Below are 15163 nucleotides of genomic sequence, written 5' to 3' on the forward strand. Positions count from 1 at the left end.
CTTTCATCAATAAAACAGCTAATTTGAAAGGCTGTGGCTGCTACTATGTCATTCTGGAGTTTGACACGTGCTTTTTTTTTTTTTTTAAGAGAACCCAGTATTTCTGGAAACTGTCTGTCAGACTGGTTGGTCCAAAGTACAGTTCTGCTTGCTTATTCTGACACTTTAGAAGGTCATTATGGTGTTTAAAAAAACAAATACTCTTAGATCCTGGATTTTCCAATACTGACAGATTGTGGTTTACAGTTTAGTCACAATGAGACGAAGCTCATGTACTGCCGGAAGCAGTGGCCGGCAATCTATGATGGCACTGAGAGTACAGGACAACAACAAGATGGGTCTTCAGACACCTCAGATGTAAGTCTTGCTGATCGTCATGGTAAGAATAGATATATAAAACTAACTGAAGAGATTTACTGTACTGCATTCGAGTGTGTGAGTAGCAACTGAAAAAAAAAAAATGGGAGCAGCGAGAAGAAGGCTCCTTGCAGCCAAATATATTTGCACAAGTGCTCCATTTCTGCAAAAAACTTTTTCAATCTACACATGACACATTTCAAATTGTAATACTTTTTCTTACATATTTCTTAGAAGGTCGCAGGGTGCATGTGTGTATTAAATGTCTACTTAAAAATCTTCTTGCAGAAGTAGTTTTGACAATGGATAAATAATGCATTAAAATCAGTCGACTTTTCTAAGATGTTGTCGTACTAAAGATGCGTAGGCTTACGTGCATGTGTTTATAGTTTTCTTACATGAGCAAAAAGTCACTTGAATCCTACTCTCTATCCCTCAGGAAGGACAGAGGTATGTTTGGGAAGCTGAGCATGAGCAAACCTACACCTGGAACTTCGGACAGAAAAGTCAGCTTTTTTGGGAAGAGGTATCGATAGCTTTAGATCTCTTGTACTGTAAATTAAAACGGTAACAGTCCTTACATAATTTTGTAATTTTTCTCTCCTGACAGTTTTTCATTATAGGAAATAATGGATCTGAGGCCAGCAGACCTTGAGGTCTGCCTTCCTCCACTCTTTGATCATTAAATAATAATTCTGTGGAGTAGGAATTGCTTTGAGAGCTGTTCTTCCTCTTGGGAATGATATGCCTGCAGACCTTAAGGTCTACTTAAGGAAGACCTATTTAAGGAAGAACAATATCTCCAATATACTCTGCCTTAGCTTCTTCTCTCTAAGATGCAAACCTTCCAAAATTCTGTAATCTTGAAGCTTAGTTCATGGCTTGCTGCATTCTGATGTCTTCTTTCGTAGGACCCCACTGTTGCAGGGATCTATTCCTTTTAAATATTCCTTAAATATTTTAGCCTTTATTTTCAATCACCTACATCATTTTGTTTCTTCATCTTTGGGGTATTTTTCTGCTCTGTAAAACTTTCAATAAAATGAAGAAAATGTTCAGCTAGGATACAGGATGCACTGTTGTGCATCATGGCTTATGAGTTGATGTTTTTCCAATCACCCTAAATAAAGAGAAACCTTCAGGCATCCCTTTGCGTAACAAATGGAAAAGAAACATCAAAATAGCAATTGTAGTGACTTAAACATTAAGGTGGTTCTTTTTTGTATGTATTGTCACAAGAACTATATTTTTTGTTCTTAGGACTAGTGGGGCTGGAGGATCACGCAACAGTCAGTATGGTGTGTTTGGTACAGAAAAGATCAAGGACCCCAGGCCACTTCATGACAAGTCATTCATCCAACAATGCATCAAGCAGCTTTGTGAGGTAACTTATTAACTTATTCTAAACGTACGTTATTAGGCATAAAACATACTAATCAAAATATTTATTTTTCATGGCTTCAACTTTTGATTATGTTTAGTGACTAATATGCCATGGTTTTTTTCCTCAGTTTCTTGCTGAGAATGGTTACGCCCATAATGTTTCCATGAAATCACTGCAGTCTCCATCAGTTAAGGACTTTTTAAAAATCTTCACTTTTATCTATGGATTTCTCTGCCCTTCTTATGAACTGCCTGACTCAAAATTTGAAGAGGAAATTCCCAGAGTTTTTAAAGAGCTTGGGTAAGATCATTATTGTTTGTCTGTTGTGCTAAATAGATATGATTTTGCTAGAATTTTAAAAGCTAAGAAGGCCGCATGATAGCTGGGAAGAATGGATAGGAGTATTTATTCAGATGAGACTGAACCTACAATGGTGTGATTATTTTGTTTCACTTTTGTTTAGCTCTAAGTTTACTCTGATTCTCAAACTCTACATTTTATATTTGAACTTGCAGGACTATAGGATGTTTGAAGCTTGCATTGTAATGTAAAATCCAGTTAATTATCTTTAGTTGTATTAAACTTTGAAAGCCAGACAAATTTTTTTTGCAGACTCTTCTGGTTCATTCTGTTAAAAGCCAAGAACTAAAAAAAAAATTGCAGAATTGTTGAATCCGGTTCATTTAGTTAAAACTAATTTTTCCTGTAACTTCTCTCATTCTGCTTTCGAAGTAGGAGGTGGAAATAACAAAAATTACCACTGAGGTGAAAAAAGCACTAAGTAGCTGGGTGTTTTATTTCTACTCCTGTTCAGTAAGTGTTTGGAATCATTAATGCACCAACACTTCCAAGAAAGAAAATCCTCTGCCTGTTGATAATGGTGAATATTCAGTCTTACTAAAAAAAAAAGTGTATTTCTGTAGGTTTCAGCTCATGATAGTGTCAAAGCGCTAGGTCTCCTTAGATGTAGGTATAAATCTGTTCTGTTTGTTTCTCAGTATTTTAATAAAATTTTGTTTTAACCTATAACATTTGGAACAGCTGACCTAGCTGAAATGTTGAAAAGGAAGTTGCTCTCAAGAAGCTTTGCTCTGCTGCATCAAGAGTGTAATCCCAGATAAAAAGACTTATTTTGAGAACTCACTTTAAGTTGTCTTTTGAGAGTTAGAAAATGAATGTAAATAATTGATTTTAAAAAATTCTCAGGCCAGATGGCTCATGAGCACTTATTTGGAACTCTCGCTTTATCAGTAGCTTCTTGTCCTGTGTTCTTAAAATAACTTTGGGCAGCTGTCAGTCTAAAGGTGGAATAAAATCCACACTTCTGTGTTCCTTATCTGTAGAAGATTTTGAGACAATGTCTAATTAGCAGTAAAGCCTTTGTGTTTCATATTTATAGGTAATATTAATACTTTGATAGGCAGCTGTTCTGAAATTCTTTTCTGTAATTGCATGACATTAAGCTGATCGTCAACTGCATTTCTCTTTACTCAAGAAGCAAGAATCTTGCCCTCTGAGAACAGGACTCTTGTGTATCAATTTTCATATATTAAGAAATCCTTCAGGCTTGCACACCCAGTTTGGAAGTCTAATCATCCATTGGACTATTATTCCCTTCTTTGCATTTGGTGTCTTTCCTTTGAGGTCTTTGTCTCATCATCAATCACCTCATGCTCACAGGGCACCCACTTCCTTTTTCCTTAATACTGCAGTGCTCACCTCTCCTCCCATAGTAGCTTCAGAAGGAGAAAGGCAGACCTGTCTGCTACTAAGACCGAGGCAACATACTAAGCTGAATGGGAAGGTGCTAAGAAGTGTATGAAGGAATAGTTTACCTTTTTTTCTTTTTGTAGGAGGCCTTAATTGTTGTTTAGATATGCAAAAAAAGTCCATTTCTTCAATCATTTCTGCAATAGCTAGCCAGTCGAGGGAGGTCATTGTCCCACTCTACACTGCACTGGTGTGGCCTTCTGTGCGGTACTGTGTGCAGTTTTGGGCATCTCAGTATAAGAAGGACATTGGCCTATTAGAGTGTGTCCAGAGGAGGGCAAGCAAGATGGTGAAAGGTCCCAAAGGCAAGACTTATGAGGAGTGTCTGAGATCACGTGGGTTTTTTTCAGCTTGGAGAAGAGATGGCTGAGGGGTGACCTTATCAGAGTCTACAAGTTCCTCAAGGGGGGCAGCAGAGGGGGAGGTGCAGATCTCTCTGGTGCCCAGTGATAGGACATGAGGAAATGGAATGAAGGTGCATCAGGGGAAATTCAGATTGGACGTTAGGAGAAGGTCCTTCACTTGAGAGGGTGGTTTGTCATTCGAACAGGGTCCCCAAGAAAGTGATCACCCCACCAAGCCTTTTGGAGTTCAAAGAGTGTCTGGATGATACTCTTAGTCATATGGTTTGGTTCTAGGTAGTCCTGTGAGGAGCAGGGAGTTGGACTTTATGATGCTTATGGGTCCCTTCCAACTTGAGAAATTCTATGATTCTACGAAACACAAAATGAGAAACTCATAATAATTGAATAAAATAGGACTCTAAGAACTCAGCTTATCTCCCATTGATGTACAGTATAAAGTATGATTGAGTTCTTCCTTCTGAGCCTTGACCTACATGTAAAAATGTGCTGGTTTGTTTTTATCACTGTTTGCCACAGCTATTAAAAATGTATTTTCTTTTGCCTTGTAGGTACCCCTTTCCTTTGTCAAAAAGCTCCATGTACACAGTGGGAGCACCACACACATGGCCTCAGATCGTGACAGCTTTGGTTTGGTTAATTGATTGTGTCAAGGTAGCATTTGTCTTCTTTAAGCCAAATATTTCCACTTTTCAGGCTGGAATGTTAGTTTTGATACAGGTGTCTTAAGTATTTCCTAAAAATCTTTGTTTGATATGTAAAGAAAAAGATAGGTGTTCTTACCTGCCATTTGGGAGCTAACCCCTAGCCTTACATTTAGAAAATTTTAAACTGAGATTTTAATGTCATATTATAGTAATTTTTTTTTACTGTGTGCACTGGATAGATTTGTGTATGAGAAAGGGAGGGAGGAGTGACAACATACATTCATAAAAACTTGAAAAGTTAATCGGTATAATCATGTATCTTCAGTGCAGATCTTGTGACATCTGTCATCTTCCCTTAAATTTGAAGTCTAAGGATGGAATTTTAAATAGCAATTATACAGGTGTCCTGTGGTGGCTGTACAGAGGGGGGGGGGGGCGGTGTTTGGGTGGGTTTTTATAAAATGGTAGCTGTTGCTGCCAGCTCAGGTCTGAGCAAAATTTGGAATCTGTGACAGAAGTTCACCACTGCTGAATTGGACACACATGAAAATCCCATCCTTTATGCTGAAAAGACACATTTGTTTTAGCAAGGCAATTTAGCAGTGTTGAATGTCTGGTTAATGCCCCTTCGTCTGTGCTTTTTGTCAGCTAAGCACAGGCTCATTACCCTGGTGTGATTGGTCACATTCTGGAACAGCACCATTACACCCTGCTTGCTGAAATCCTGATCCGGTGTTATTCTGCTGCTTACCATGAACATGAAACTAATATGAAAACTAATGGCTATCTTTACACTTGCTCTTTGTACGTATACCTGTGCCTTTCAGTTGTATGCTGCCATGAGGGAAAATGCACCATCATTTGATGATGGACAGAGCTGGGGAGGCGAGACAGATGATGGAATTGTACATAATAAGGTACCATTAAAAATGAATTATTATCAGAATTGTTCAGCTGGATATTGCCATATGCTGTAACAACACAATTTAGATATGACATAACAATTTTAACTGCATTTATACATTCTGTTTAGTTTTATATTCACAGAGTTCTCTAGGAAGTATTGTAGCATTATATAAAAAGCCTGATCAACTAGTTTCCTGAGCAGGCATCATGGCCAGTCTATTGGTGAAGACTGGGTATTAAATTCAAATGCCTTATTCTCCAAGCTGCTACTGCTTCTGTTTTCCTTTGTGGAGAACGGGAGTCATGCTGGTTGTTTACTGTCTTAGTAGGGTCTCAGGTATATTTCTCTTTAACACTTCAGTCTTCTAAGGTTAACAGCATCACAATGTAAACACAGTGCCTTAATTGTAAATGTGATGGCTCCTGCTGATAGGTACTCAGTTTGCCATCTAAAAATTGGTTGTAATGTTTAATTTCTGAGGCACAAAATAGGGTGGCAATGTTAATTTGAGCACTTAAAAATCAGCAGCCTGCTGAATTTATCATAGATTATTAGTGCTGTTCAGATTTACCTCAGTGTTAACTCATTGGAAGAGGTTGTATAATGTGCCAGAACATTTAATTAGAAAATAGCAAACATCAAATTAAATCAGAATTTTGGACTAAGTTTACACACCTGACAGTTGACAAGTAAAAATGCTTTTAAATTAAATGTGTGCTTATATGCCGATGCATATGCATATATGTTGAAGCAAAATTTACAATACTAGTGTAATTGCTTCTGAAAGATCTGTAATTTAAAGTGTCCAGTAAATTCTTTTTGGGTGAACTTTTTTAAATTCTAGATCACTCCTGTGATGTCTCCACATTTACTGCAGAAGTGTGTTAAACAGACCCACAGTTTCCATAAACTAGCCTGAGAGGATCACATGCTTCAAGATAATAAATTCTTAAATACTGTATTTACTATCCTTGTTAGATATCCCAGAAAAATGTATCAAGTATTTCCAGACCTTTCTTAATGTGAATTCTAGATGCCTCCTTCTGCCTGGATATTATCTGTTTAATGGGAGGAAAAAAATTTGATTTTTACAGAAGTGCAGTCAAACCAGTGAAAGATATTTTTGGTGTCTGTTTAATTTCATTGGTTGAGTAGATTTAGACTATCTAGATATTTTACAGCGCCTTAAATCATTTAAATTAAAACTTTTTAAATGGTTTTCAGCTTTTCATGGACTACTCTGTGAAGTGCTATGAGCTCTTCATGAAAGGGAGAGATACTTTTGAAGAACTGGATGCAGAAGTGCAGTCAAAATTAAGTAAGTTTTCATGTTTTAATTAAGTATTTCATTGTGTTACTGGTTTTTCTTCTAGCATCAGTTTTGCTCCGTTTAGAAATGAAAGTAATCTGAGGTAAGGGAACCTGAAATTCCTGAGTTCCTCTCAGTTACTTTGACTTAATTCTCTTTTTTCTATGCATTGTTACTAGTACAGACAGATGGGTCATGCTCTACTGTCAGCTGTGTAACCCTATTATTTTCAATGCCTTTGCAACAGAAGTTCACAGTTCTTCAGATGACAGTTCCATCTATGCAGATAATTCTTATTTCTGTCTGACAAAGTTAAAAAAAGGAAAATATTACCAGAGGCTGCACATCTGATGAGTAAGGAAGTTCAGCTTCTAAAAGCTCTGAAAACAGTCTGCAAGAGTTCTAAACCCTATTGTGAAGGTTCCCATATACGATTCAGCATGCATCTGTGTTTGTCTTCAGGAAAATTATTTGACTCAACAACAGAAATACAAACAATATGAGAACAAAGAGGAAACACATTTTTCACTTTCTGTGCCCTCCTGTGAAAAAACAGACTAAGGGACACTTCTGCTGCAAGCTGGAGCCATTAATTGGAGAGGAAACATAAGTTACTGGACTTACTAGATATTAATAGGAAAAAGTAATCATGCCATTGTTTGGCAAAGACTGAGAGAAGTAAGGGAAAAGATGTCTCAAGGCAAGGAAGTATGTGGATCAGAAAGGACTATACAAGTCAGACCACCTTGTTAAGCTGGAACAGATGAAATTTATCTAAACAACCACTAATCTGTAGTGCGGGTTCTATTGAGAGTTTGGAAACTAACCTCACAGGAGTGATTTTGAGATCTTTTATGACATGAGGACTGAAAAACTTTTCTTCTCGTTTTGGGCTTTTTGCCTATTTGCTTTGTAATGAAAGGGGGTTTTTGATGGGTTTGGTTGTTTTCTTGTGGGTTTTTTAGTTTAAAATAATTGTCCAGATAATGGGTATTTACTGTGCTGAAGCTAAAGCACAGATACTCAGATTAGGTGATAACACTGAGTAAAATAAATTTGTAACCACACCCCCTCCTTATGTTTTTTTTTTTCTCAGAGGATTTATTTAATATAGATGAATACCAGATAGAAGTTTTAGCAGCTGACAACAAAAGACTTCATGAAGAGATTGCAAGACTAGAAAAAGAAAAGGAAAGTGAGCCGGTTAGTAAATCGTGTGGTGGAGTTGAATTTTCTACTATTGACCATTATTGTCACCTATTAAACAAAGATTACAACAAATGGAAAATTATTTTCAGTGCTCTAAGAGATTTTAGTTAGGCCAGGTTATTATAGACTACACCATTACAGTACAAGGCATTTACTGTGGAGTCATCAGTCACTGTTTGTTTGATATTGCGCAGATATTTTCAAGTGGTGAGATCTTGCATTGGCTGAAATATTAATAAAATACTTGAACCACATTTTTTTCTGACCTTCAACATTACCTGCTTTAAAAGAGTTGGTATAAGAACTTCTTGGTGGATGAGAGCATGGGATTCAGTGCTAACAATATATTTTAGGGAAGATACTTTGTTTGAAAATATGGACTCCGCTTTTAATACATTATGAGTTGAAAAATAGCTTAGTTTCTGTGCAACTTTCAAATTGAGACTCCTGCATACTATGCAAAATGTGCTGCTTGTATTCCCAGCTTTTCTTGTCCTTAGTTTTGTCTGCCCTTTGTGTATTATTATAATTAAGTGGTGACTTACCTGTAGTAAGAACTTTCTTAATGCAATGCCTAATGCAAATCAAAGACTAAAAGCAGAAATGCCAGAATTATGGTATGGTACAAACCATCTTTTCAGCCTTTTTTATTTTAAAGATGCTTAACTTGTTTCAGCTGTCACAGAAATAAAAATTTATTAAAGTTTTTTAGTCTTATATTTATACTCTTTAAGTTGACCAATTATTCTACTGTCTTGTCTGGAAAGCCAGATCATTATTTTAGATCAATATAATAGTGGTTGTTCTTTCCATCCATCTACTAGGATCGTAGAGTATCACTACGAAACCTGAAATCATCTCTTCAAGCGGATGTCCAGAAATACCAGGCTTATTTGGCTAATCTGGAATCTCATATAGCCATCCTTGATCAAAAAATGGAAGGTGTTAATGAGGAAGTTCGGACAGTGGGTAAGAAGGTCTTGATCACAAATGGGATAGTGAAGCTAGAAATAGGTTTAAAATAATTGTATTTCTCAGCTTCAGGACAGAATTGAGATATTTGTAGCATTATCATACACTAAGTAAACTTTCCAAAATGGATAGCTAATAAGGAGATTTTTCTGGCTGATAGCTGTTTGTACACTAGAGTAATGAAATACAGATATTATTTACTCATAAGAATAGAGAGATCAGGTTTAACTATATAGGCTGGTATTTTACATCCTTTTCACAAATGTTTTGTGAACTTAGAAATGGAAGTAGAAACAATGAAGCAGGAGAATGCCCGTCTCCAGCACATCTTTGATAACCAAAAGTACTCAGTTGCGGACATTGAGAGAATAAATCATGAGAGAAATGAGTTGCAGCAAACCATTAACAAGCTGACTAAGGAAGTGGAAGCAGAAGAACATCAGCTGTGGAATGAAGAGCTAAAATACGCGAGGAATAAAGAGGCGGTATGTGAAAACCCTACTACACTGAGAGGTGGCTATCAGTTTTCATCATGCTTGGGACTTGGGACTATTGCTAACTTCTTTCCTAAATAATCTAACAACAGCATAGACATGTATTAACAGGCTAAAGTGACAAGAATGACTTCTGTTTATCTCTCTGAAAAATATTTCTTTTCTTTTTGCCCTTTTCTATTTTGAACATGATAGAAAAGTATTACTTTTTTTTTTCCTGCATCATAAGGGACAGAGCTAGAATATGCACCGCTGTGTCAGCTCTCACTTACAGCTTCGAGAGCTTTGGTAACAAGCAATTTCAGGCTAATGTTAAGATTTCATAGCAAGGAAGTAATACAAAACTAGTGCTTTGAATAAATATTTCTGCATGCATTTAGGGACAAATTGGTCCCTTATGGGGAAGTTCTAATAGGTTTTAAGGGCTAAATTCAGTTCCCTCAAACAGAATCAAAAGATGTGGTCCCGTGAGTGGTGGGATTTAAAAACTGCTTTGCTAGATGGAGAACTAAAAAAAAAAAAAAAAGGGTCACATATGTTTTGCATGTGGCAGGGTTACGCTTTATCAAGCACCTGGTATTAACTTAAATTCTTCATACTGTGCAAGTATGAAGCACATAAACTGGAAAAAAAACTTTTTTTGTGTGTTTGTGTGTAAATGGCACTCATTAATCAGAACATAGAGCATTTAATAAGGTTTGTCTAGATGTATGCTCAAATTAAAGTTTGTTATTAGGATGTGTGGCTGCGTGGCGTCTCTTGTCAAAACCAATGACAGAAGGCATATCAACATAACTGATCATTGTTTTGGTTATTTGTACTATTTCCAAGCATGTTTTTCCTTCCCTATCAACTTATCCTCAGAAAGTTGAGGCACAAAAAAATATGGCAGAGAATTAGGGAAAACCATGGGTGAAACCATTCAGTCTCAACCATATACACTGAGAAGCCTTGCAGAGCAAACTCAAAGAGTCATAAAACAGCACTTAATCCAAACAGTGCAAACTGCTCGACTGCCAATACATACAGCTCTTGCATACTGTGGCATGACATGGAATCATGTTTGTACAGAGCAACTCAGAAACCTGTTTAAAGTACTATATGAATTTTTTTTAAAGCTTTTCACTTGTATTTATTCTACAATTTTTGCCCTTTCCTCCTCTGAACAGATTGAAATACAACTGGCAGAGTATCATAAACTGGCTCGAAAGCTGAAATTAATTCCAGTAAGTGCTGAGAATTCCAAAGGCCACGACTTTGAGATTCAGTTTAATCCTGAGACAGGACCAAATTGCCTAGTCAAATACAGAACTCAGATCAAGGTAAGTAGGGTTAACACTGAATGTTTCTGTTACCACTTACAAAAATATGTTAATCAGAAATGTTGGAAAGGTAGTTCTTAACCCCTCCATGAAACTTCATTGAAAAGCTTGTGTGATGCATTGCCATAACTACATTATAATATAGGAAGGAAATTTGGTATTGGAGGGTACAGCAGCCTAAATAAAAACAGGAGAGGGAAAAGATGTACTGGGGTTAGTTCAAACTAACAAATTCCATTAACCAGATGATCTTGTATGTGTATTACAGGCTCCTCTCATGGAGATCATAAACCAGACTGAGGAAGAAATTAGGAAAGCTACTCAACGGAAAATGACTTTGGAAGATACTCTGGAACAGGTATGCTAATGAAGATTAGGACTAAAGTACCCTAATGCTACCTGCTGGTCTCATTTGACCTTTTGCATGGGTGAAGTGGGTTGCTTTTTGCTTGGGTTGGTTTTGTTGGGGTTTTTCGTTGGGTTGGGGTTTTTTGGGGGGCGAGTGGCAGGGGGGAAGCTGTGAGAAGATTGCTTTAATAATGATGGAACCTAAATTTTGCGGGAGAATTAGGATATCCTTCTGGTTGAAATAATGTGTATGCCCTGCATTGAAGATTATGCAGCTTACATATATGTGACCATACACATTGGAAAGATTTGTTTTTAGTAAGTCACCCATTCTTACTATCACTGACAAGTTGCCATCAGAAAAATTTTTAGCAATCTTGGGTTCAGGATGGATTGGAAGGAGGAGAATTTTATTTCCCCATTATTCCTCCCCTACCTCAGCTTTTATTGCTGAGCATGACAGTACATGGTATGGAATATCTTTCTGGCCAATTTTAGTCAGCTGTCCTGGCCACTTGCCTTCCCAACCTCTTGCCTACCCCTATCTTAGTGAGGCGCCATGGGAGGGAAAGAAAGACTTGATGTTGTGCAAGTACGATTCAGCAACAGCCAAAACATTGGTGTGTTGCCAACAGTTTTTAGCCGCTTATCCCAAACAAAGCACCATACAGCCTGCTGTGAAGAAAGTTAATGCTATCCCAGCCTAGCCCACTTTAAATATTTCTGGGCTGCCATGTGTTGTTTGTGATGGCATGGATTTATATGTTGGAATTCATTTTGAATTATACTTTTTTGGTTATGTTTTCACTCTAGCTGAACGTAATGGTAGTGGATAAGAAAAGCAGTGTGAAAATGCTGAAAGAAGAGGCTGAAAAGTTGGATGATCTTTACCATCAGAAGCTTAAGGTAGAACTTCCTATAGGTTGATGACAATTTATCCTTAATGACATCCTTATCCCTAATCTTTGTGTTTATGCATGTGTTTTGTTTGCATTTTAGTTTGTTTGGACCTCTGCCCTTGCCTCCTTCCATTCCTCTTGCAGGATTCTCTCATTCTTTTCAGAAACAGTTGAATGCTACCTTAAGCAAGTCAGTTTTCACTTTCTTGTAAGAAAATTTGGCATAGTACTTCGGCAGATCCTGTAAATCATAAGCTACTATATCCAGTAATAAAAGCAGTGGCAATCATCTCCAGACCTCAGAATGTCTCAAAGCATGTGCCTGAAAGAGATTTTAGTTAACAGAATCTGCCTTGTTTATTCCATTTCTATATAATAAATACACTTACAGTTTTTAGTAAACATGTTTAATTGCAGTAAAAACTAAGGAAAACATTTGACTGAAAGCACATTAAATGTTTGAATGGTATAGAATTGTTGCTTTGTTTGTTTTTATTCCTCAGTAGGGGAGCAGTCCCTATCCTTTTACTCACTTCTAGTTTAGCAACAAAGCACAGCCAGTTAACAATGAAGTGGCTGCTTCAGTACCTCCCAACTTCTCTAACAGTATGGTTTTGGTTGCTGTGGTCCCCAGGCAAAAAATGCTTTTTAAACTAAGCCAGTGTTTAACATACCTGCTCTTACAAATACAAACTTCTGTGCTTTAATCATGAAACAGGGTTATTTCATTGCTAATACCTGCTTATTGCTTTCAAAAACATCTGAAATTTAGCATTTGATCTATGCTGTTGCGTATGTTTTTTTCTTAAGGTGAGCTCATAAAATACACAGTTGCAGCTGGATGGTTATAAGAAGACATAGTCATGTAATTTCTTGCGTAATTTTTAAAATGCTATCCATAATACTTCGGTATTAAAATTATTTTTGAAAGATGATGTTTCAGTAATTTACCAGAAATGCATGTTTAATTGATGGTGGAATTTAGTTTGCTATTGTGCAAAGTATAATCTCAACAATGTCATTCTCATTGGAATGGTGATTACTTACATTTCGTACTCATCTTTCAAACACAAAAGGGAAAAGCAATTTTCTTACTCAAATGTGATTTGTTTTTTTTTTTAACCTGGAAACAGTTGTTCACGACATTCCATTTCTATGCTATTTAAGTAAATAACACTTTTTAAATGAACTCGGAAGGAAAAACTGCTGCAACACAGACCTTGAAATACATTTAGAGAAATAAAGGGGAGGTTAGGCTGGTTTTGAGTGGAAAATTATTCAGAAAATACCTGAAACTTTATTTGTGGGCATGTCCTTGGGTTTTTTAGTTCCGAGTTTAGAGTTACTTCTCTAAGTACACTCCAGTGTGAATTCTGAATTCAAATACCAGGATGTAATCAGGTAATATAAAGGAGAAAAATCCTGATTACTTCCTGAGTTATGCAGTCCATTTGTATTTATTTTTTTCTTCTTTCCTCATGTTCACAGGAGGCAGAAGAGGAAGAGCAAAAATGTGCAAATGAGTTGGAATTGTTAGAGAAGCATAAACAATTACTTGAGAGTGGTGTCAATGAAGGTCTCAGTGAAGCCACAAATGAATTGCATGATCTTCAACGGCAGTAAGGCCCATAACTTCAAGTTGTTTGTGTGGTTTCTGTTGGGTTTTATGTGTTTTAAGGATAAAGACATTTTTTTGAATCCTAACGTAAAATTCTTTGGTGAGCAGGTATCCATCTCAGTATATTAAATTCACAATTGAAAGATGTTTCTCCTCAACACTTGGTATTTTGCTTGAATATCTGTCTGCTGTATCAGAACTCCTGTTTTCCAAGTAATTTTTTTCACATATATGGTTGTAGTAAGGAAATTCTTTTGTTTCCAAACTTAAGTGACAACTACATTTTTAGAGCCAAAAGTCTGGAAAGACTAGTCTGACTCTAAGGTACTTTGTTTCTTACTGGTTGGCATTGAGTTGACTATTAATATACAAATCTAACTTGGTTAAAATTAGCGTTAACTGAAATAATTATGGCTAAAGATGACGGTATATCAGACTTGGTGAAGTGATTGTTTTAGATGTCAGGAATTTTATAATTATGGACATGACTTTGAATGTCTTTTTAGATATCAAGTTGTTATGCAAACAACAACAGAAGGGAGCAGGAAAGCTGGTGATAACTTGAATCGTCTTTTAGAAGTGATTGCTACTCATGTAGTATCTATAGAGGTAAGCTAAACTTTGATATTCAGAATTAAATCTTCCTAGAGACATTTGCAACTGCAGTTAAACACATGGAAATTAGAACTTACTCTTTCCAATAAAGTATTGGTTATTTAGGGCTGCTGCACTGAGTCTGTGGATTCTAGTTAAATTTGTTGACAAAACCTTTGGTATAAATAAACAGAACTGATCATTACATTTCAGCAGTAACATCCCTTCAGGTTTAATCTGCTTCTGGTAGATAGCTTTCAGGGAAATGTTTAACTGCAATCACTTAACCTGTACAATGGCTGCTTAAAATGCTTTAGTAAGAACTAGTATGACAGAGACCAGGATAGTTCTAATACACTTTCTGTAACTCTCTTCCAGAAATATCTTGATGAGCAGAATGTGAAGATTGACAGAGACTATGAAGAATTCATGTCTGAAGATCTATTGTCAACCTTGACCGGAATTCGGGACAGTTATAAAAAAAAGGCTGAAAGTTTGTAATTACCAAAAAGGTGAAGATGAAAATTTTGTGGTTTTGAAGATCTGGTATGATGCCTTCTAAAAGATAGGAACTTCCTGTGTTTAGCAGTAAAACTGATTTTAAGTGCGAGGAAATGTTTACGACCTTCATTTTATTGACACAAGTACATTAAAGAATTAAACAATATATTTTCATTTTCTTAAAAAGCTTTTGCTTACACTTACTCCTTGCAATGTATTATACATGATTACAAACATCTCTGACAAGACAACTGTGGAACAACTTAATTTCATTTTTTCTTTATAATCCAATCATTTGTGCTCTTCTAGAAACATTAGTAAGACAAGAGTACAGTTAACTTGTTAAAATAAGAAGCCAGAATGGAATTTAGGATGGAACTGTGGTGGCAGCACAAATGCAGAGGGTACTGACAACTTGAAATACTGCTACTTAAAAATAACTAGTGTTTTTTGTAAACATGTAAAATTGC

General features: G+C 36.4%; 1 protein-coding gene across 1 annotated transcript; it reads left to right on the forward strand.

The window, feature by feature from the left end:
* The first annotated feature begins 256 nt into the window (after positions 1-256).
* Positions 257-14693, forward strand: NDC80 (NDC80 kinetochore complex component). The gene is made up of 16 exons (XM_074897757.1): positions 257-357; positions 797-883; positions 1618-1741; positions 1869-2041; positions 4425-4527; positions 5348-5437; positions 6652-6745; positions 7833-7939; positions 8770-8914; positions 9197-9402; positions 10581-10733; positions 11002-11091; positions 11895-11987; positions 13469-13599; positions 14105-14207; positions 14571-14693. Exons 1-16 carry the CDS (start codon positions 257-259, stop codon positions 14691-14693), a joined length of 1923 nt encoding a protein of 640 aa, XP_074753858.1.
* The last annotated feature ends 470 nt before the right edge of the window (positions 14694-15163 follow it).

This window comes from Athene noctua, chromosome 2 (genome assembly GCF_965140245.1).
Source record: "Athene noctua chromosome 2, bAthNoc1.hap1.1, whole genome shotgun sequence".
Taxonomy (NCBI): Eukaryota; Metazoa; Chordata; class Aves; order Strigiformes; family Strigidae; genus Athene; species Athene noctua.

Coding starts and splice junctions, on each gene's coding strand:
- NDC80 (XM_074897757.1), top strand. CDS start 257: ATGAGACGAAGCTCATGTACTGCCGGAAGCAGTGGCCGGCAATCTATG. Junction 884..1,617: donor GTCAGCTTTTTTGGGAAGAG/GTATCGATAGCT, acceptor TTTTGTTCTTAG/GACTAGTGGGGCTGGAGGAT. Junction 5,438..6,651: donor ATGGAATTGTACATAATAAG/GTACCATTAAAA, acceptor AATGGTTTTCAG/CTTTTCATGGACTACTCTGT.